Source organism: Peromyscus maniculatus, chromosome 23 (genome assembly GCF_049852395.1).
Source record: "Peromyscus maniculatus bairdii isolate BWxNUB_F1_BW_parent chromosome 23, HU_Pman_BW_mat_3.1, whole genome shotgun sequence".
Lineage (NCBI taxonomy): Eukaryota > Metazoa > Chordata > Mammalia > Rodentia > Cricetidae > Peromyscus > Peromyscus maniculatus.
The window spans coordinates 59,233,278-59,255,150 of NC_134874.1; the positions used below are offsets into that span (position 1 = coordinate 59,233,278).

Below are 21,873 nucleotides of genomic sequence, written 5' to 3' on the forward strand. Positions count from 1 at the left end.
CCTCTAGTTAAAAACTGCTCCTGAGTGCATTCTCTGTCAGTTCAGGAACAGCTAAGAGAGCCTGGTGAGAACGATGACTAGGAAAAACAACTTTACACCAAGGATTACAGCCTTAACAATGACACTATGTTGTTCAAAGAGCTAAGTCACTTAGAGGTATGATATGCCCCTTAGAAGGTTTTTCTTCTCATTCTTTTTGTGAGTTTGAAAAATTACTCTCTGTCTTGTTGGAAAATAATGTAAATGTTAAGAAATCTTTTAGGTTTTTTCCAAGTTAGGTATTTGCTTATGGTAGCCCTATAGAAAGTTTTCTTAAGTTTGTAAAATAGATCTATAAAATTCCTTTAAGACATGTAGTGAGAATATAAATTTGAATGGTAGTCCTATAGAATTTCTTTAAGAACATACACTTATATGAATATAAGAAGTACATTTGCTAAGATAGTCCTGTAGACTTTCCTTAAGAATATAAGCTTGTAAGAATACAAATAAGTATATGTTGAATGTGAGTTTATGAAAAAGTGCTAATGTTGAATGTGAGTCTATGCTTAATGTGTGTGGTAAAGGAACCTGGGACACAGAAAACAGCATCCATGACAGATTGTTGGCTGTCAATCTGAGTGGTTTCAGAAACTTCAGAAGCTGCTAAGAATGGCAGATGCCAAAGTAAGCACAACAGCCATGGCCAGGCATCCACAGCTGAGACCTGCAGAACATCAACACAGTATGGAAAAACCTAGCAGTAAAAACATTACAGTTTCAATTTGGTAGCTAAAAGAAAGTCTCTTTAGAGAGGACTTTCCACAACCAGCTCTCATGGAACTAATAGTTTCACCCTGAAGGAAAAACTGCCATAAAATGCTGCTGTAACAAATGTGTCTCTGGCCTGAGAATGAAAGCAGCAGAGATGCTTGTTTGAACTAAAATTGTTAACTGCAAAATGTTTTTGACTGTAAAATGTTTCTTCATATTTGGAAGTGAAATTCTAGTACCAGATTTATTTGAACTTTTTGAACTTACAAAAAATTGAAATAAAACTACAAAAAGGTTTTGGTTATGGGTTTCTTCATATTTGGAAGGCTGGTACCATAATTTATTATTTGAATTTTTGGACTAAAGAAATGAGTTGGACAGTAATGATTTCATTACAATGGGACAGTTTGAATTTACTTATGCATATAGTCTGTATCCATGGTGGTGACTTAGAAACAGTTTTATGGAATTATTTGTGTTAAAAACGGAACTGCTAAAATGGAGAGAAATTATTATTTATTATTATTAATAATAATAATTATTATTATTAATTTTACCTAGGCTCAAGATTCAGTTTTGTGTATGCACATATGCTTTGCTAATTGTGGTGATTCATGAATTGTTTTGTGTTAAAATGGAACTGTTTAGGTAAAAATGAAACTGCTTAAAAAATTATAAATGAAAGGGGAGTGTTAATATTCCTTAGTCTATTAAATTTAAAAACATTTTAGTGTTTCCTGAGTGAATTAATGTTGTGTTTTGTATAGTTCTATTAAGAAATTGTTTTTGTATGTAGGTTTATAAGAAAGTATTGATGAGTTTAGTGAGAATATTGCCTTTGAATGTATGTTTGTAGGAATTATAATGGTTCATAGTAATGTTCATGTTAAAATTATTATATTAACCTATTGATATAATGCACCATGGTTTGTTGAAGTTAAGGAAGTATTTAAGTTTGATGTGAAAACATCAGAAATTTATCCTATGTTTTGTTAGCAAGAAATTCAAATGGTTCTATTAAGAGTTTGCTTTAAGATGTAAGATTGAGAGAATTGTAACTATGTATAGCAATATTCATGTTAGAATTATGTTAACCTGTTAATGTCATTGATGACACTATGGGAGTTTTTAAGTCTGATACAGTTGCATCAGGAGTTTTTTTTTTTTTAAGGGCTTGATGCAGCCTAGACTGCTGTAGTCATCTTAGACCCATTTCAAAAAAGAAATGCCATCTTTATCATCCTCTACTCCCATACTTGGAGGTATGACAGCTATGGATATTCCTGTGAGCTTTTTATATATTAAGAAAGGGCGGACCTGTTGGAGCCCATTTTTAGGATTCCTAGTGGCTTTACCCAGTAGGTCTGCATAGAGAGGATAATTAGAGCATAGGCTTGAGTGCAAGTATCTGAAATGGTGTGCACTTGGTTCACTTGGTTGTGCTGGTGGGAGGCCTTATGGTCCACTCCTTGGCATTCCTTTAAATACCCTAGTGCAGAAATAATCATCTCTTGATGGACTGGGATCCAGGCCCTATGAGGCTATCCTGCATTTCTCTCTGTTTCTCTCCCCTCTATCCTTCTAACTAATATTTTCTGCTGCTCCTAATCAAGAGTATTCTGGGGGAAATGTGGGGGTGAGGGATGGCTCCCCACAGAGGGGCACTATTAGAAGGTATAGTTTTGTTGGTATGGGTGTGGCCTTATTGGAGGAAGTGTGTCACTGTGGAGGCAGGCTTTGAGTTCTCATACATGCCCACTCAGTGAATCAGACTGCATGATGTTGTTTCCAAGTCAAGATGTAGTGACTCTCAGCTCCTGCTCTAGCACCGTGTCTGCCTGCCTGTTGCCTTGCTTCTCACCTTCATGATCAAGAAGTAAAACTCTGAACTGTAAGAGAGCCACAAAAATTAAATGTTTTCCCTCATAAGAGTTTATAGAAACGCTAACTAAGACAGAGAGAATTTAATATTACACAGTTATCAAGGAAAATACCACGAAATTCCTCAGTCAGTTAAAAATAGAGTATTCACTGTATACACTAAGTGAGTGATTCCACCATCATACATATGAAAATAACATATGACATGTGCTGGTCAAGGACACATCTTCATTCATGTTTACTGAAGCATAATTTAGAGTGCACACAATTAGAAATGACTTGATTGTCCTTCAACTCATGAATACAAGATATTGTATTATTTGATTTTTTTCTGCAGAGAAAACATTTTTCTTTGGTTTTGAGATTGTAATATAATCATGCCTGCTCTCACATCCATTTCCTCCCTCCAATTTTTCTCATACAGGCATTCATGGGCTCTTTGATTATCAGGAATTTTATCATCAGTTACTGTTGTTACATGCATCGTGCATATATATATATATATATATATATATATGTGTGTGTGTGTGTGTGTGTGTGTGTGTGTGTGTGTATTGATACATACATATAAGTACTATTCAACCTTTCAATACAGCCAATCCTATTATTTTGAACATATAGATGAATGCAAAGATTATGTTCAGGAACATGAGCAAGGCACAAAAAATCAAATGCTGTCTGACCTCATTCAAAACTGGATCCTAAAGTCAATCCCCTGATCTATGTTTGAATGGTGACAGTGAGAGGCTGAATATCAGGGTGGTGAGGAATTGCTTGTCAAAGAACACATTTCAGTGACAAAAGAGGGGTAATTTAAAGAAATACTTCAGGGTGCACAGAACAGATAATAATAATAATAATAATAATAATAATAATAATGATGATGATAATGATAATGATAATGATAATATACATTGTTGAATTGAAAAGAACTCTGTATATTTTTTGAGGATTCCAATAATCAAAATTTTGTAAGGTTATACATAAGAGGCATCCATTTTTTAATTTACTGCATGATTTCTCCTTCCATTTATGTACTCCAAATTCCCCAGTGTAGCCCTCATTGCTCCTTTGAAAATCCATGGCCTCTTTTTTTCATAAATTGTTGCTACCTATCTAATATATATATATATACACACACAAAATTTGATTTGTCTTATACTATTTTAATATATAATGTTTAATTATATGGATCTATATTAATTAATTTAATTATTAATAAATTAATAATTAAATTAATTATTTTAAAATATTAATTATTAATTTAAATATTAATTAATCATATATTATTAATTAATATAATAATTATCCGTAATATATAACAGTATATCAATGGTATTTCTGATTAATAGCATTACAGGAGAGAGGAAGAAGTGTATAATTCAAGTATGATTCTATTTCATTGTGAATTTTTAAAAATGTAGAGGGGAAAGGATGTATCAGAGTCTACTAATAGCAGAACACAGATTACTGCTTGGGAATCTTAATATTTTGAATGGTTGAGGTGGGAAATGATCTGTACTTGTCTGGAATGTCCTTACTCCTTTCTCCATCTTTATAATTATTTCTACAAGGAGGAGAAAGGAGACCAGGAAGTCAAGATAGATACAAGTTCATTGTGCTTCTGAATGGCAGACACTAGAAACTGTCATCACCACTACACCCTCTTGTTAAATCATTGTATGGAATATTACAAGTGCATGCCTTGTGGCTGCCAGCTATTGCTTTTTCTCATTGTTTATAATTTTATCTGTGTCTTCCAAAACAGCAATCTAAATAAAAAATCTGGATTGATGACCTACAATTTTGTCTCGGGCTATGGCGCTCGTCAAAGCCACTGTGGACCATTATGAAATCATAGAGGTGGGTGAAGAAGGAAAGAAACAAACGTATTTTCTACCAGTATAGAGGATGCAGGTGCAGAGCCCCAGGACTAGGAGATCCCCAGAGCACATGTGTGAGAGGGGAATAGAATCAAGAAAGGCCAGCCCATTCAGGGCCACTCTAGTTACAGTTAGAGGAGAAGTTCAGCACTCTGACTTACCCTCAGTTGTCTGGACTTTGCTTCTGTCTGTGCCTTTATCTTTCATGAGAACCATAGACTATGTGCAGCCTGAGAACCTGATGCAACATCAGGAGCCAGCTGTAGCATATAGTCTTCTCTGACACTGTTGATGTCTGAGCCTGTTCCATTACCTAAGTCAATCATCTCCTCCACAGCTCAGTCTAGTTGCAGGGCATTGTCTCTGTGTGGTGCAGACCCTGACATGTCCCTTCCTTTGCTTTGTCTCTTCCTACTCCTGCAGTCTTTGTTTACATTAGGTGAAATGAATCACCAGAGATGCTTTGATTACTGGAAGCCCAGCACCTACATGAAGGCTGACATGATTCTAGGTGCATTTGTCCCCATTTACATCACAATGGAAGGATTCTTCAAAAGCCATATACTTTTCGAGATCAAACCGGATATATTTGATAATTTTCCGTAAGTAATTGTGTGACTGTGCTAAGGGTTCTGGCTACATGACAGTGCATGCTCCTCTGTGCACATTTAATTCCTTTGAGTATAATGAACTGTATACACAAAAATGTGAAGCTCATTTGCAAACTTTCCTCCTTCATTATGAATCTTACAGACCTTTGCTTTCCTCTTGTTTATTTTTTAGTCAAGTAGAGATCAAAGAGGGAAAACAACTTTTGTGTCTGTCCATTCTGTGATTCCACAGACATTCTTATATTGTTTTCACACATTGACTCTAACATGACAAGGAGAGGCTCTACCCTGTTCTCATTTTTGAGAATCTAAATGCCTCCTGTCAGAATGTCTCTTTCTTTCTATAGACCTGGATATTTTCTTCTAAATCCCCATGTCCTTAGTACATGGTTTAGCATCTCCTCTCCCTCAGGTTCTTCCATTGGTCTCTTTAAAATATCTCAGAGTTTGGACACTGTGGTCATATTTATTACTTATTAATTCCTTATTGATATTTTAATGCAGTGTTCTGAAATCACATTCTTCATGCCTGATAGACTGTCTTCTGCTCAGTCAGTTCTCCTGGGGTCACTTTCCCCTGTGTTTTTATTGGAGGTTTTGTGTTTTTCATTTCCAACATTTCTATCTGTTCAGTTTCCATTTAGGATTTGACTTTCTTGGTACTGAGTATTATATAATATATATATATATATAATTGCTGTTGTTCTTGTCCCTTAGCCTTTGTTTTCATGTACAGTGTTGCATCTCGTCTCAATGCCCAGTTGGTTTTGCTTGCTTGTTTCTATGTTCTTTTAGGACGTCATCTTTTTGCCTTTTGAACTACTCATCTGGCACTTGGTCTCTCTCAGTATCTTTGAGTTCATTTGTTGGTTTGTTATGATATTGTGGAGGAGTTATTTGGCTTTGCTTTTTCATATCCTACTTTTTTTTCTATTGTTGTTATTGTTGGTACCTTTGTTCATTTGAACATCAATTCTAGATTAAGATGGTCCTCTAATGAGAAGTATCTTCTTGAAAGTCCAATTCATGCACTGCTCTGTGAGCAGGAAACAGTCTTCCAGGCCTGTAGTCCTGGTAGTTGTGGTATTATGGAGTATGTGAAAAGAAAAATGCCAACATACATGCCTAATTTATTTAGCACTTCAAGTTCTCTTAGGAATGCTTTTACAGGATGAAAAGACTGTATGTAGTTCAGTATCATGCTACAGCAGGAGGCAGATTGAGTCCCAAGGCCAGGAGAAGGAAAGAGTCTATCTTCAGGGATACGCAGTAGAGAGGAAAGCTTGAACTGTTAACAGACAGGAGCTTTTTTCGGGAGTCTGTTTGATCTGTCATAGGTAGATTCAAGTCAACACTTCCTGAAGATTACATTAATTTTTTTAAGTTTACTCTCGGAGATAAAAGTTTTAGATATATTGTCATGAACACTGTCTGTAATTCATGCTTAAATCCTCATTGTATAAAAGAACAAAACCAGTGTTTGTGTACAGCTGGTGTAGATTTGTACTTTATAGACTTAGTAAAAACTTGGGGACCCAAAGGATGGTTCTCAGTTACAAACATGAGTACTTTTTCTTCTGGCCAAGTTTTATTCTCTCTCTCTCTCTCTCTCTCTCTCTCTCTCTCTCTCTCTCTCTCTCTCCATATATATATACATACATGACATGGATATTTTCAGTACAGTCAGCCAGCAGCACTTTTACACCTATGTTTAGTAAACTATTAAAGAAAATTAAAAATTTTGACCTGTGACTATAATAATAGTAGCCAGTACTTTACCAAGGCTAGATTACTAGCTTATTAGAACTCCACATACTACTAACATAAAACTCTGAAACTTGTAAATCTTTAAGTCTTATGTTCACATACCTTAAGTCACTTCCTCAGACCTTTCCAACTTGTGTGTACATAATATATCCCTTCCTAAGACCCTCAAACTTACATAAACTTTAATCCTTTTTTTTCTATCCAACCATTTACCAGAAGACATATATGGCTGATTAATAGGAAGAATGATTGAAAAGCAAGTTCTTTTAATGAATGAATAGTAAAAAGGTTTTTTTTTTCTTTTTGCTGAGTAAGAGCATGAAAGCTTCAGTTTGGTTTTCATTTAACCTAGTTTGTGCAGGTATCTTTTTCAGTATGAAGCCTGTCAGCAAGATGACCCTGTCTGTGAGTCTGCCTTCTTCAGCAGATGACCTATTATTTAAAAATAAACAAGACATAATTTTCACATATTATGTGGACTGACCATGCAGCTGTAACCTTGTTGGGAGGAGCTGGGTAGGTCTGCTTGCTTCTGCTAAACTTATAAAACAACAACTTGTTAGCACCACCATCAGTAATCAGAGAGACAAATTTGAGCAGGAAGTATATCAAAACTACCACTGTATCAGTTAAAATGACAGAGACTTACCTGATACCTAAGCATCCATCTGGAATTCTCCATGACTCTGTTGGGAGCAGGGCTGTCACTTTTTGGGTGTCACACAAGACACTATTAAGACTTTGGTTGCCACACAGTGGAGCATCTACCTTCAAACACCAGACTCATGAGGTCTGAGAGAGGTTTCTGTGAAGGAGGAACTAGGGAAAACTGACCTACTTTGGCTGGGCAGAGTAGGGCATCTAACACAATAGTGTCCACATTTTGGCACGGACCTGGTGGTGGGTAAATTGTGTGCCAGGTATGAGCCCAGTTGTAAACATTAGCACAACTGAGGAAAGGTCAAGGTGGAGTATGTTCTTCCACCATATTTGTGAATAGTCTTAAAAGCTGATTCTAGAAGATGGTATTTTTGTGTATCAGGGGAAGCTTTTTTTGTTAAATAGTCTACATTCCATATTCAGCAGATCTCTCTGAGCAGTGTGAGGGACATCATCTAATTCATTAACTATACCTGATTTCAAACAAACTTTAGTTATTTTCAGTTACTTGCTTTGTGCTTGTCCTTGATAGCATGTACAGAAGGCTATGGCTTGTCCCTCTGTAAATGAATTACATTTATACTCAGCATTGCCAAAAACACAGTTCAGATCACAGTAAAAAGTTTCATCATTTATAAAGTAACTGACTGTTGCTTAGATTCTAATGGCTCCCTTATTGGTGCAGGTGAGAAGGCACAGCATCATCGGCACAGACACCAAGAGTCCATTGAAGGCAAATAACGAACTCTCTTTTTCAATAACAGGGAAGCCCTTATATACCCTCCTCCCAGTGCCTAGTCTGTGTGGTCATCCCTCATTGGCTGGGCATGATCAGGAACTTAGACAGGGACTGTTGCTTGGTCCTAGGCAGACTCTGCATGATCAGGAACTCTGACAGCAGTCAGGACCTCTGACAGTGACCAGGAACTCTGATAGCTCCTGTTGCTAGGCCCTCAGCCAGACTCCAGGTTGGCTCCAGGTTGGCTCCAGGTTGGAAGTACATTATTTGCATGTCTTGGCTCCTGGTCTGAGCCAATTTCCTCGACCCTATGGGCCTCTCTAACTACAACTGACCATTAACTTGCATGTCTTAATGATCTTCTACAATTTATACCAAGTTCATAGTTTGTATAAGATTAGAATTTTACAGTTTTATCCCTATCAATCTGAGCCTTAAAATTTTGAGTTGAAGATTTAATTGAAGATCCTTTAGCATCAAAATAAAACCTAAAACCATAAATACAGTCCACATTGTACAGTTTAGCTTCTTTGTCAGGAATCAGATGTTCATAGGCATGTGGATTAATGTCAGGTCTTCAATTTGATTCTGTTGGTCCACACATCGTTTTTTTTTTATGCCAATACAAAGCTGTTTTTATGACTATAGCTGTAGTAGAACTTGAGGTCAGGGATGGTGATGCCTCCAGAGGTTGCTTTATTGTAGAGGTTTGTTTTATTTATCTTGGGTTTTTGTTTTTCCATATGAAGTTGAGCATTGTTCTTTCCAGGTATGGGAAAAATTGTGTTGGGATTTTGATGGAGACTGCATTCAATCAGTAGACTGCTTTTGGTAAGATTGTCATTTTAACTATGTTAATCCTACCTATCAATGAGAGTGGAAGATCTTTCCATTTTCTGATATTGCCTTCAGTTTCTTTCTTCAAAGACTTGAAGTATTTGTGATACAGATCTTTCACTTGCATAGTTAGAGTTGCCCCAAGGTATTTTATATTATTTGTGGCTATGGTAAAGGGTGATGTTTCTCTGATTTCTTTTTCAGCCCATTTATCATTTGTATGCAGGAGAGCTAAATTTTTATTGAGTTAATCTTGTATCCTGACACATTAATGAAAGTTTTTATCAGCTGCAGAAGTTCCCTGGTAGAATTTTGGGCGTCACTTATGTATACTATCATATCGTCTACAAATAGAGAAAGTGGAATAGGGACATGCAAGGCTGACAGTGTCCTACTACTTGTCCACAGTCTGGGCTGGGTCCTGGAGGCAGGCGTTGCATTGGGGCATCTTGCCCTGTGGTCAGTGTCGTTCGCAATTCAGGTGGCATCTTCTTGTCATTCCATATCTTTGGAGACCTTGGGAGTCATTGCTAGGAGCTGGGGAGCTGGGAGTCTCTGTTTCCGATAGTAATTTTTTAATCAAATAATTTAAATGTCATATTCATCAGATCATTGACAGGTTTGAGGACCATTATCTATTAAATGTATCTAAGCCAAACAATCTATGCCTAATCTTGAAAATATCTCTAAGTTTGGTAATAATGACCAGGCTAATTTGTTCTCCTATAGATATATTAGTCAAATATACCTCTCAGTTTGTTTTTATTTAAATAGAACCGTTTATGCTTTAAACTAGTATCTGGATAGCCAGATGACTAGTATTAGCTTGTATTCCTTAACACAGAAGGACATGCATGCAAACTCAGACATTCAAAACCAAACATACATGTGGCCACATTTTCATTCATACCTGTAGAATAGACAGATATTTTTAAAACTATGACCCTTTGGAGTCTCCATGTAACAGCAGAATAGCAAGAGAAAGAAATCTGAAACATGTTTACTTAAACTTTAAAGTTAGACCCTAAAGTTTTATTATATTTTTTAAACCCTCATGACATGCTTAAGCCTTTAAATTTTTACATCTTAAACTGCTTTCTCAAGTCAAAAAATCATTTATTTAAACTTTTATCTTAACCAACAATAATTTGAAACCAATTTTCTTAAATGATGACAAGTATTTGTAACACATTGAACTCAAATGACCAAAACCCATGTAAATTTTTATTTTTCCTGTAGAAACAAAAGCATAATTTCCCCAGTATCTTGAACTGGTAATTTAACATTTCTTTTTCAAGCAATATCACTGTTATGCCCAGATCGAGTCCCCAAAGAAGCCACAGATGCCACCGGAGACCTCAGGTACAGAAGGCAAAAGCAAGGTTTATTCAAATGAAGTTTACAAGCCTAGGCAGGGGAGCTCATTCCAAACCTCTCACACACAGCAGGGAGGTTGGAAGGAGTACTGCCTTTCTTTGTGAGGCTAGTTTTTAAAAGCACAGACCACATACTTCGTCTCCCACCACCCGCATCCCTCTTTTAGGTTCATATCAGTAGTTTTTTATGTTATCTTTATTTCTCGTTTGTTCAGCAACCGTATTTAGGAGTTTTATGAGCTGTCTCTGGGGTTTGGGGAGTTTGGGATGTTTTATGACCACTTAGTCTCTGTCAGATGGTCATATATCCTAACTCTGTGTTTTCTTAAGTTTCTGTAGTTGATAAAGCCACCTGGAAAAGGGCGTCTAAGTTCTTATCTACATTTAAGAATCCTGGTTTTAGCTTCTCTTTGTCTGTAGGGGATGAAGTTGGGGGGGGTTACTGAGGTTTCACAGTCAGGACAGAGAAGGGTTAACAAGAGAAATTCCTGGCTGGCAGAAGAGACTTTGAAGTTATCACAGTAAAGGAAGGGAGGGGGAGCAGTGGTCATAAAGCATGTCCTTGGCTGCCAGTGTTCCTGAAAAAAAAGTTTTTGTTAACTCCTCTGACTAAAGTCAGATTCTCTGTTCAGTGTTCACACAGTTTTGTCAGTTGCAGGCAGCCATTGCCCTGTCCAGAGCAGGACATGAGAATCTTAGCCCACCTGTACCGAGAGCACACCCCCCACCCTCGTGAGAGCAGCCAGCTGCCTGCAGTCCTGATAGCAAGAGAGCTAGGGAGGGAGGGAGGTGGCCCTCGCTGTGCCTCTCTCTCCTTCTCCCCAGGAAAATAAGGGAGGTGAGTAGCAGAAACAGATGACATTTACACAGATAATCCAAGTACCAGCACATCAGCACTGAGATGATGATGGCCTCACTCACAGCAAGCAAGCCCCTTGATTGTGGCTCCCACATCCTTCTGGTGGGCTAGGCAAAGGTCTAGTGGAGAAAAAGGGGACTGTCCCATAGCGTCTGTCACAGTCAAGTCAACAATGAGAACAGTTAACACACTACACATAAGACCAAGGGCACACGAAAGAAAAACTTTGCCCCAATGAGACAATCAACAAAGCTCCAAGAACAATGACAGCCTGATGTGCTCTATGGAGAGTGACCCTCCAGTCTCAATCACACCAAAAACAATCCAGACTGAGGATCTCTGTCCTTGATCAAACAGACATCAGGGGGCTTTCACATCCCTGTCAGTCAGACATGCACCTTATTTCTTGGAAGAGAAACAGAGTGTAAAGTAACAATGACCACAATAAAACATACAAAAAAAAAAACCCACAAAATGGCTCTAACAATTTCCCGGGACAAAATACAAAGTGGCACTTTCTCCCACCATGGGGAAAGGTACCCAAAGATGCTCCTCTCCTGAGCACTCCCTGGAGGAGACTCCTAAAATCAAATGGTCACCTCTGAGGTGGCCCCAAATGGCTCGGGACTAGGGGGTCCCTTGCCCAAATCAGGGAATGAGATGTCTCTCTTTCCCTCCCAGGATCACTGTCCAGACACGTCTGTCCCAGTGAGAGCCTGCAAAGTACAAATCAGTTGACCGGCACAAAACTTAACGAGACAAGACAGAGACAGAGACAAGACAGAGACAGAGACAAGACAGAGAGCGCTCTTACCGGTAGATGTCAATAAACCTCTGGACCCTTGAGGGTCCCGGTGGGGTCCTTTGGTCTTTTGTTCAATGTGATTTGTGACAACCTCACTCTTACCATCTTCTGGGACGGACACATCATTTAATAGGTCCTCAGCAAGTGCCAGAAGATGTGACACCCTACTATCCTTTTCTGAATCCTATAAAACATCTCTGATTACTCCATAGAAACTAAAGAATGCATCGGGGATATTCTCTCCGTCCTTAAGCAAGTTATTGATATCCTTTCTGACTTTATTCCACGTCAAAGGGTGGATGCCCGGGCCATTAATAACCAGCCAGGGACATTTTTCTTCCACAAAATAGAAAAAATTAATTAAATCTTTTTTTTTCTTTCTTTTTGACTCTTATTCCCCTCTCCCTGAAATCTTCATTTCCTTAATGAAGAGAGCCTCTTTAGAGAGTACTTTACCCATTGATTGTTAGACAGCACTTACCTCAAGGTTGCCCGCGGCGCACGAGTGATGCTGTTGGGGCACCTCTACCCTAGTGAGTCTGGCCAGACCCCGTTTTCTCTTTGCCGTCCAGTAGTGAGCCACCGTGCCTCAAGCCCCACGTTCGGGCGCCACTTGACCCATCCAGCAGGCCAGGTTATTCGAGGGTCTCGAGGAGGGACCACCTGTGAATCAATGGGGGGTGAGAGGGAAAGGAAACCAAGCACGTGAAGAAAGACAGAGTCAGTCTGAGTTTCGTCAAGGTCTTGTTTATTGACTGGGTGTTAGAGCTTATAAACAGGGCTTCAGGTAGGGAGGGGGAGCAGGAGTGAGGAGAGGACAAAGAAAATTCCTAAGGAGGGTCAGCAGGAGGTCGATTTGGTCCCAGGCCCCTGCAGCTAGCTGATTTAAAGAGGTTTATTTAATCCTACATTCCTAGGTTAGACTAAAAGCCTCTTATTTACACGAGGCTTGATAAATCGTGGCAGGTAACACAAGGTTCAAGACACAGCTGTCCAGAGTCGGTCTCCAACAATCATATTTAAGTCCAGTTCCATTAGACAGATCTCATGCCTCACTCCCTTAACTTACCTAAGAAACTCTGGATAGACATGCTATTGACCCAAAATGAGAACTACTATAATTATCATGCTAAATAGACAAATATTGTACCTGCCTCCTCAGTTCTTACCTTTATATGGGCAGTTCAATGCATACTTCCTTCATACCTTTTCAGAGAAGCTTCATGTTCCAATAGCTGGTGGTTATTACACAGACCTATAAGTGATCACCAACCAGATAATAAGAGACTGTGCTCAGCTCTACATGGGGTATATTTATCATGCACTTTTTCCCCAAAGCTCAGAGACCATGTCAGAAGACCGGTAGACTTTTCTAAGAGTCAAAAGTAGTGTATGGATTGGGGTGAAATTATTCCTTACATCACATGGTCATGGCACACACAAACCAACTGCACAGGACCTGCAGGAAAAGACGCCAAACACATTAATGGGATAGAGGATCGTGAATACCTTTCTGCCTGAGGAGCCTTTGGCATTTGATAGCTTCCAGGAATGGGAAATTAAGTTTTCTTTAGGGTGTAAACACTGAGAGGATTCCCATACTGCAGCAGAAGGCCTTACTACAATGTATATGCTGGTAATGCAGAGTGGACTCTATGGGGAATTACAGAGAATGCACTTGAATTTGGGTGGAGAAAGTGTCAGGAGGGATAAGGGAGGAATATGTGGTAATGGGGGTGGCACAGATTTGCTGAACACATATGCTGTGCATATAAGGTATTCTCAAGTAATTTAAGCATACATACTCTGCTAAATGGAGTGGAGAAAAATTGAATGAAGTATAAAAATTAAAAAAAAAAGAAGATGAACATATTGAGGGAGGTCAGCTGACAGTATGGACTCTTCTCTTTTCTCTGGCTTATGTTGTTCCTGAGTCTTTATTGGATGAGAATCTGAAGTCCACCAGCCTGTGCTCATAGGAGCCATTTTCCCCATTTGAACATCAGAGCCATGTAGCCACTTTGAGCTGTGAATTCTGAGAACTAGCAAGATTTTCTCATTCTTTGGGGCCAACCCCAACCACACTGCTGTGATTACTGTTTAGGTGGAGGATGTCTCCTTGGTGACTTGAGACCGGGAAGCCACCATAGCATGAGAACATTATAGGCGCTGACACTTGAAAACCTGTTCAGTATCAATCACCAGGCGAGAGGGTTGCTGTGTGACTCTCAGACTGACAACAGGATGTCACAGTCTTGTCCTTCCCTGCAATGACCAACAGGTTTGCAATTCTGTATTTTTTACTGATCCATGGTCTCAGAGGTTTTGTTCAAACCCAGATAACTCTGTGGGGAGAAGCCTGTTTTGTGGTTGCCCAGGGCTGTGCTCTCTTTCTTATGCCCTTCCTGGAATAGCTTGCCTGCTGCCTAATCCCTTTGGTCCATAATTTTCCTACACTCCTGCTCTCTAAATTATACATTCTATACTTTCTATCACTCAGGACATGAGGCAGACTAAATACAGTACTCATTAAAATATCTCAGACAATATATTTTGATCTTTCTGCTCCCCAACACCTCAATATTTAAGATACAATTCTATCATTTCCTCTTTCATTTTCTACCTCCAACTCTATCCTGTCCTCGCAGCCCTACTCCATCTCAAATTAATTTTGTTTTATGAAGAAGGGTGCACACATATATAAACAAATGAGTACACAGATTTAACCAGCTGAACCAATTGTTTTGTGTTGAGTATTGCTTTTGTGTCATAGGAAAAAACTCAGCCCTCAGATCAAACAGCAGAGACAATTCATTCTAGAACCAAATTTGAGTGATTATGGCTGGTGAACACAGATTTGGCGGACCCCAGATTCCATGTTCCAAGGTGGGGGCAGTTTCATGAAGTTTTTGTAGTCAAATATAAGAAATTTGTAAATCAAAAGATTAGTGAAAACAACAGAGAGGAAGTCAGTCACAGGCAAGATGTGAAAACTTACCGACAGACCCAAGATTCTATACAATGTCATTTTTAGATTTTAGGTTATTGGAAGTCAGTTGTCTCATAAGTTAGTAGATTTCAAACATATTTAATTAACTAGTTATAGGAGGTTAGCTCACCTGCCGACAAGCCCAAGAAATGGCTGTTCAGGGTGCTACAGTTAGCCTGAAATAAGTTAATGGGCCCCTAGACCTACAACACTTCAACCTATCCATATCACAGAAGTTCTATTCAGACAGTCTGTAGACACAGATCTTTCCAGGGATTCTCATGTATGTATTTATAAACATGCATACAATTATACACATGTATGCATTTAAACACATCTATGAATTTGTACACATATATGTATTTATACACAAGTATGCAATTATATTCACATGTATGCATTTATATACCGGTATGCATTTATACACATGCTTATATTCTATACATGTATATTTATATACATGTATACATTTGTACACATTTATTTTGTTGTACACATGTATGCATTTATAGAAATTCATAATCCATACATAAGTATTCATTTATACACATACATGCATTTATACACATGTATTATTTTATAAGCATGCATAGACTATAGCATGCTATACATGCATATATTTATACATATGTAGGCATTTATAAACCTGCATGCATTTATACTAATGCATACATTTATATACACATATGCATTTTTATTCATGAATACATTTATACACATCTATTCATTTTTACAATATATGCATTTATATACATGCATACATTTATATACATGTATTCATTTATACAGCATGTGTACATATGCATACATTTGTACACATAGATGCACTTATACTCAGGTATTCATTTATACAATGCATACATTGATACACATGTATACATTTTTAGCCATGCATACACTTTTACTGCTGAATATGTGGTATTGGATAATCCCTGGGGAAGAATAATTTCTCCCTTTCTCCATAGCTTCCAATTACCAGGTTTTGAACAACAGATTCTCTCTTAACAGAGGATCTAGCCGTAGATCTCAAATTAACACAGTTTAAACAAACTGCATTTCTTCCTGCAGCCCTCAGGCCTCTAGGTAGATTCTGCTTGAACAGAAGCCAGGGGACTTAGGCCTCATGAATTCTCTGACTTGTCTGCAGTGGGACTAGGCAGGCCCTTGTCATGCAAAGTTTTGAAAGCAGCTCCTAGAGACCACTCCCCAACCACCAAATGACATGTGTGAGACAGTTCAGCCCAACTTCCTGCTTCCAAAGTTTCCTTTCCTCTCATTCTGAGCACTCTTCACTGCCTTCATGGATTTGGGAGCTTTTCCTCTTTTTCATATTCTATTTTCACGATCTTTGATTCTTTCACTGGCTTACACAGGAGACGCTATCACTCATTTAATCTGCAAGCTTAGAGAAACTCTCCTTTCTTTCTTAGTTTTTCGATTTTTAATTTTTTTTATTTTATGTCTATGAGTGTTTTCCCTACATGTCTATCTGTGTACTATATGTGTGCCTTCTGACTGAAGAGGGCAGAGGAGAACACATAACTTCTTAAAACTGGTATACACTATTGTAACCCAAAGAGTAGCTTCTTTGACCTGTTAGAGCACTCCCCAAGAACAGCAAGTAGTCTTAACCTCTCAGTCACTTCTCAAGCCCCAGATGCACTTCCAAAAAGGTTTATTTATTTTTATGACAGGTGTTTGAGTGCTTTCCTTATTGTATATGTGTGTATGCCACATGTGTGCCTGGGGCCTAAATATGCTAGAAGAGGAGCTCCTGGCTGGATCTACAGATGGTTCTGAGCCACCATGTAGGTTCTGGGATTGTTGCAAGGTTTACTACAACAGGAGGCAGAATGCCTAGTGACTAGCTCTCTGTCTATCTCCATAAGAAACACTTTAACACTAGGCGAGCATGCAAACAAAATTATTACACTTTTCAAGAATGAGTATGAAATCAAATCATTACAAAATAAAAGGATATGAAACTCTTATTCACAATCCTAGAGAGAACATTAGTGTCTTTCCTTGCTCAATGCTTCCATGAATAGAAACATCATAAGCACAATGTACTGATTAGCCACAGGACACAGACAAGTAACACTAAAAACACACTGCTCTTTAAGAAACCAAGTACTGAGACTTCATGAGTCATTCCATGATGTTTCTGAGCTGTCAGGGGCTCATTCACACAAGCTTCATGTGTCAGGAAAGAATTCAGAACTTAATGACCTCTAATTTCCTGAATTTGCTAAGGAACTACTGAGAATAGTGACCTAACTGTGCACAACATTATGCCCCTCCTGTTTAGAGACAGATGGAAAAACTATCAATGTTTGCTGGCCTTCTACTTTGCTATTGAGGAGATCAATAAGGATGTCCACCTGCTTCCCAATGTGACCTTGGGTTTCCACCTCTACAATGCCTTTAACTCCCACCGGAGAACCTTGGAGGGCCCTCTGATGTGGCTGTCTGGAAGGAGTGAGTTTATCCCTAACTACAAATGCAAAACTCAACACAAAGCTCTTGGAATCATTGCAGGAACCAGGCCTGAATTTTCGGCTGCAATTGGAACCCTTTTAGAGCTCTACAAAATTCCACAAGTAAGTTGGCAAAGTTTTGGTGTCCATAATCAAATAAAACATCTGACCAATAGAAAATGGAGAAGTTGTCTGTGTTTCCTGCTGGTGATTTCAAATGTAAGTGAAAGAATTACGTGGATCCTGCTATGATCAACAGTGGAGTATGGTGAAATACATGAGCAGTAAATACTGTGTATTTCTAAGAAGATCACTTAGTAATATTCATGATTCTATCTCCAGTCATTGGCAAGATGTACTTGGCAGCTCATAGCTGAGTGCTGTTCATAAGTCAAACATACAACCCAGATTAATAACTCCCCAAGCTGGGGTATAAAAATATAAGTATAAGTTAACCCTGTGTTCAGTGACTGACAGATAGGAAAATAGTAAGTTCAGGACATGTAAACAAATCTGGGACAATCCTTGGGCCATCACAAATGAAGATGTTCCAAGGAGTTTATTTTCTCATTCTGTAAAGTAGATTTCAGAGTACCACTCACGAGAACATCCACTTAGATACATCCCGACAATTGGCTCTTGCCAGGCACTACTGAAGCAAAGCAACCATCAGTAGACATCACTGCAAATAGAGAAAATATTCGGTGAGTGACTTACTTTATGGATAATCAAGATTAGAAAGTCAGACAGTGTAAAACTGATTATTATCACTCAGTGAAACAGTTCATACATTTAATGTACCCTAAAGTAAGAAAAAATTATATACACAGGAATTTCTATCTATCTCAGAGTTTTGCATTTTAAATTAGTTTCTTGGTAATGACTTTCTCAAACCTATCATTTGGGGAGTATGATACAACAATGCTTGGTGAAATTCCCCCAGATATTCATGATTTGCTCTTTTCTAACACAGGAGCAAAATCAGTGAAAAAATGTGTTATTTACATCCCTGAAGGCAGAGGTTCTAGGGAAGGTGATGTCCTGTGGACAGAGTAAAGCACTTGGCAATGCTTCTGCAGTCTATCTCTACAACACATACTCTGTTCCATTGTTATTGGAACAAGAGAAATCCATGGTGCCTTTAAAATCTAACATGAAGAGAACATTGTTCACTCACTTGCTTCAGAGTTCTTAGTAACTTTGGAGCCCATAGTACTTGACAAAGACCGTATTCCATCACACAATGAGAGAGAGAAGCTAATATCACAGAAGACAGTCTCCTTACCAACATCCAGTTTCCTGATCCCCTTATGTGAACAATGAACTCACTTTCTCTCTAAGGGTGAGGACTCCAAATACCTAGAAACTCAGAATCCCCTTGTTTTCTCTTTGCTTCTGCAGGTCACATATGGAACTTTTGATTCTATGCTAAGTGATAGAGATACATTCCCATCCCTTTACCAGATGTCTCCTAAAGACACAGCTCTAACCAAAGGGGTGACCTCTCTACTGCTGCACTTTGGCTGGAAGTGGGTAGGGCTCATCGTGTCTGATGATCTGAAAGGAAAGGAGTTCCTCTCTGACCTAAAAGCAGAGATGGTATCAGAAGATATCTGTGTGGCTTTTACAGAAAAACTCCAGGCGAATTGGAAGTTTCAGTTAACATATGATGTTGGGTTGGTGAATTTGATCCAACATACACAAGCAAATGTGCATGTATTCTATGGTGATGTAGATGACTTTGTATTTTTCTGCATGGAAAATAAAATCATGAAAGCCAAAAGAAAGGTGTGGATCATGGCAAAGTCCCACTTAGTTTACTTAGAGTCTGTATTCTATGAAAAAAATTATTTGAAGGACTTTTTTGAAGGAAGCTTCTCATTTTCCAAGAAGAGAGATATCCCTGGCTTCAAGCCCTTTCTAGAGGCACTTACACCCTCCCAGTACCCAGGAGAGCTTTACTTTAATAAATTCTGGATTGACAATTTTTATTGCTCACCTCCTCCTCTGCTATGTGGAAATCATAAACCCTGCCCACAGAATACATCCCTAAAGACAAAACAAGAAATAAATGTGATGATCACTTCTGAGCCTAGCTTTTCCATATGGAATGCAGTGTATGCAGTGGCCCACACCCTCCATAAAATGCTTTTGAGGACAACAGGAATAGGATCTCCTGAAGACACAAACCACGACAGGCTTCTACCCTGGCAGGTAAGCACTGGGAACTTATTAGTAGTTGAGTCACTGAAGTCAAACGTATAACACATTTTTATCTTATAATAAAAATAAAAGGCAAAATGGAAAGAGTTCTTTCACACTGGGTGTGTATGTGTCTGTAATTATGGTGCATGGTTTGGAGTACTGTAGCTTTGACTTCAAGACATGAAATTTGTGCATATTTCAACAAAAGTTTTCCTTTTATGAGATGAAATTCTGTTAAAATATCCAAAATCAATTATTGTCAAAATTAGCAAGTTCAATAATAAAAATTTACACAATTTCATGGAATATGTCTGATGCCATCAGATAGAGACATAGTCACCATATCTAACAGCAGCTTTTTCACATAAAATATAATATATATTTAACCACCCAAGACCATAGGGAGAAATTTTGATGGAAAATAAAAATAGGCTGCCATAACATCAAATGTAACAGAGAAAGAAATTGCTTTTTACAGACTATTTACTCTTAAATAAGATAAAATTAAAGAGAAACCAAAGACTATGCCTCCATTATTAAATATTATAATACAGATGGTGCTCATGAGCCTAGGCCATGTTTCGTTCTTATAGTGACAAGTGGGTATATTTGGGCTTAAACCATCCTGATATAAACTTAGGACTCAATTATACCTATGAGCCTTCATGTTCCCCTTCAAATAGGTGACCATCAAGAAGTTTGGTGAACAAACTTTTCATTTTTATTTCATTTTCATTCAGTCTAAGGTAGATATATAGAAAATGAACTCTGAATGTTTAGTGTACTATGCAGCTTTTAGTATTATGGATAATAATAATATTTGACATACACATTGACACAGTGTGAACATGGCTTCCAGAGCTGTGATATTAGGTAAGTTAGTGTGTCTCTTGTACAGAAAACTGAATATCTAAAAAAACGGTTCTTTATGAAATGAGTTGTTAAATAGTTAACACAATAGTGAATCTCAGAATGTGAAAAATTAACCTATTGTATTAATTTAAATATGTAATGAAATCAAGCTGGAGGGATGGCTCATCAGTTAGGGGCACTTGATGCTCAGTCAGAGGACCTGTGTTTGGTTGTTAGCATGGCAGCTCACAGTTGTCTGTAACTCCAGGTCTTAGCAATGTGTCACTCTCTTCTGCTCTCTGCAGATATCAGGAATACAGTTTGTGAATATACATACATATACATAGGCAATACACAGAATTAAAAATAATACAAATCTAAGGACCAGGGAGTGCTGTGAAGTCAGATGTAACTGCTGCTCTGGACAAGATGCAGGTTCAGTTTCTAGTATCTGCATAGCAGCTTACAAATGTCTCCAAGTCCACTTCCACTCAATCCAGCACCCTGTTCTGGTCTTAACGGGCACCAGGAACATGTTTAGTGCATATACATATGTCCAGGAAGGAAATTCATACACAAAATAAATTAATATAAAAATATAAGAAATCTTTTAAAAAAATCTAGCTTAATCACAGAACATTTAGATTTTAATTTTGACTTCAATATTGTTCTTATCGAAGTTGAAAGACAAAAGTTGTGACCCAAACTGAATTAAGGATTGGAGGCAGGCAGTGGGTCTATTTCCAATTTCCTGAAGTACAAATGGCATACAAAATTTCTGCATATTAATATATATTTTCAAGAATTTGGAATTTTGAATAAACCCCTGCTAATATTATCAAGTCCAGACACTATATCTACATGTATACCTACCTACCTACCTAACCATACACACATAGGTTCATGGTGTGCCATAAAGAAGGTAAATATCTTAACACTTATAAACCAACAGACATAGTGTTGCTTCCATTTTTCTCCAGATTCACTCTGAAAACATCTATATTTTCTAATTAGAGACATTTGTCTCTTGCTGGGGAGAGACACAGGGCCTTGTTCCCACTAAAACATGGTCCACCCTGCACTATGTTCCACCTCTTTGACAACATTTTTCTTTGTGTTCAGCTACTTCTACATTAATTTCATGGGGAGAAAAGTTCATCTCAGTGGAACAAGTGGGGT

General features: G+C 38.1%; 1 protein-coding gene across 1 annotated transcript in view; it reads left to right on the top strand.

The window, feature by feature from the left end:
- Positions 1-4,864: 4,864 nt before the first annotated feature.
- The window catches only part of LOC143270442 (vomeronasal type-2 receptor 116-like), a 44,188-nt gene continuing 27,179 nt past the window's right edge, over positions 4,865-21,873 (top strand). The window contains exons 1-3 of the mRNA XM_076560373.1: positions 4,865-5,119; positions 17,469-17,760; positions 19,039-19,851. Of these exons, the coding sequence (XP_076416488.1) occupies positions 4,902-5,119; positions 17,469-17,760; positions 19,039-19,851 (1,323 nt within the window). The 5' untranslated portion in view covers positions 4,865-4,901. The remainder of the gene's footprint in view (positions 5,120-17,468; positions 17,761-19,038; positions 19,852-21,873) is intronic.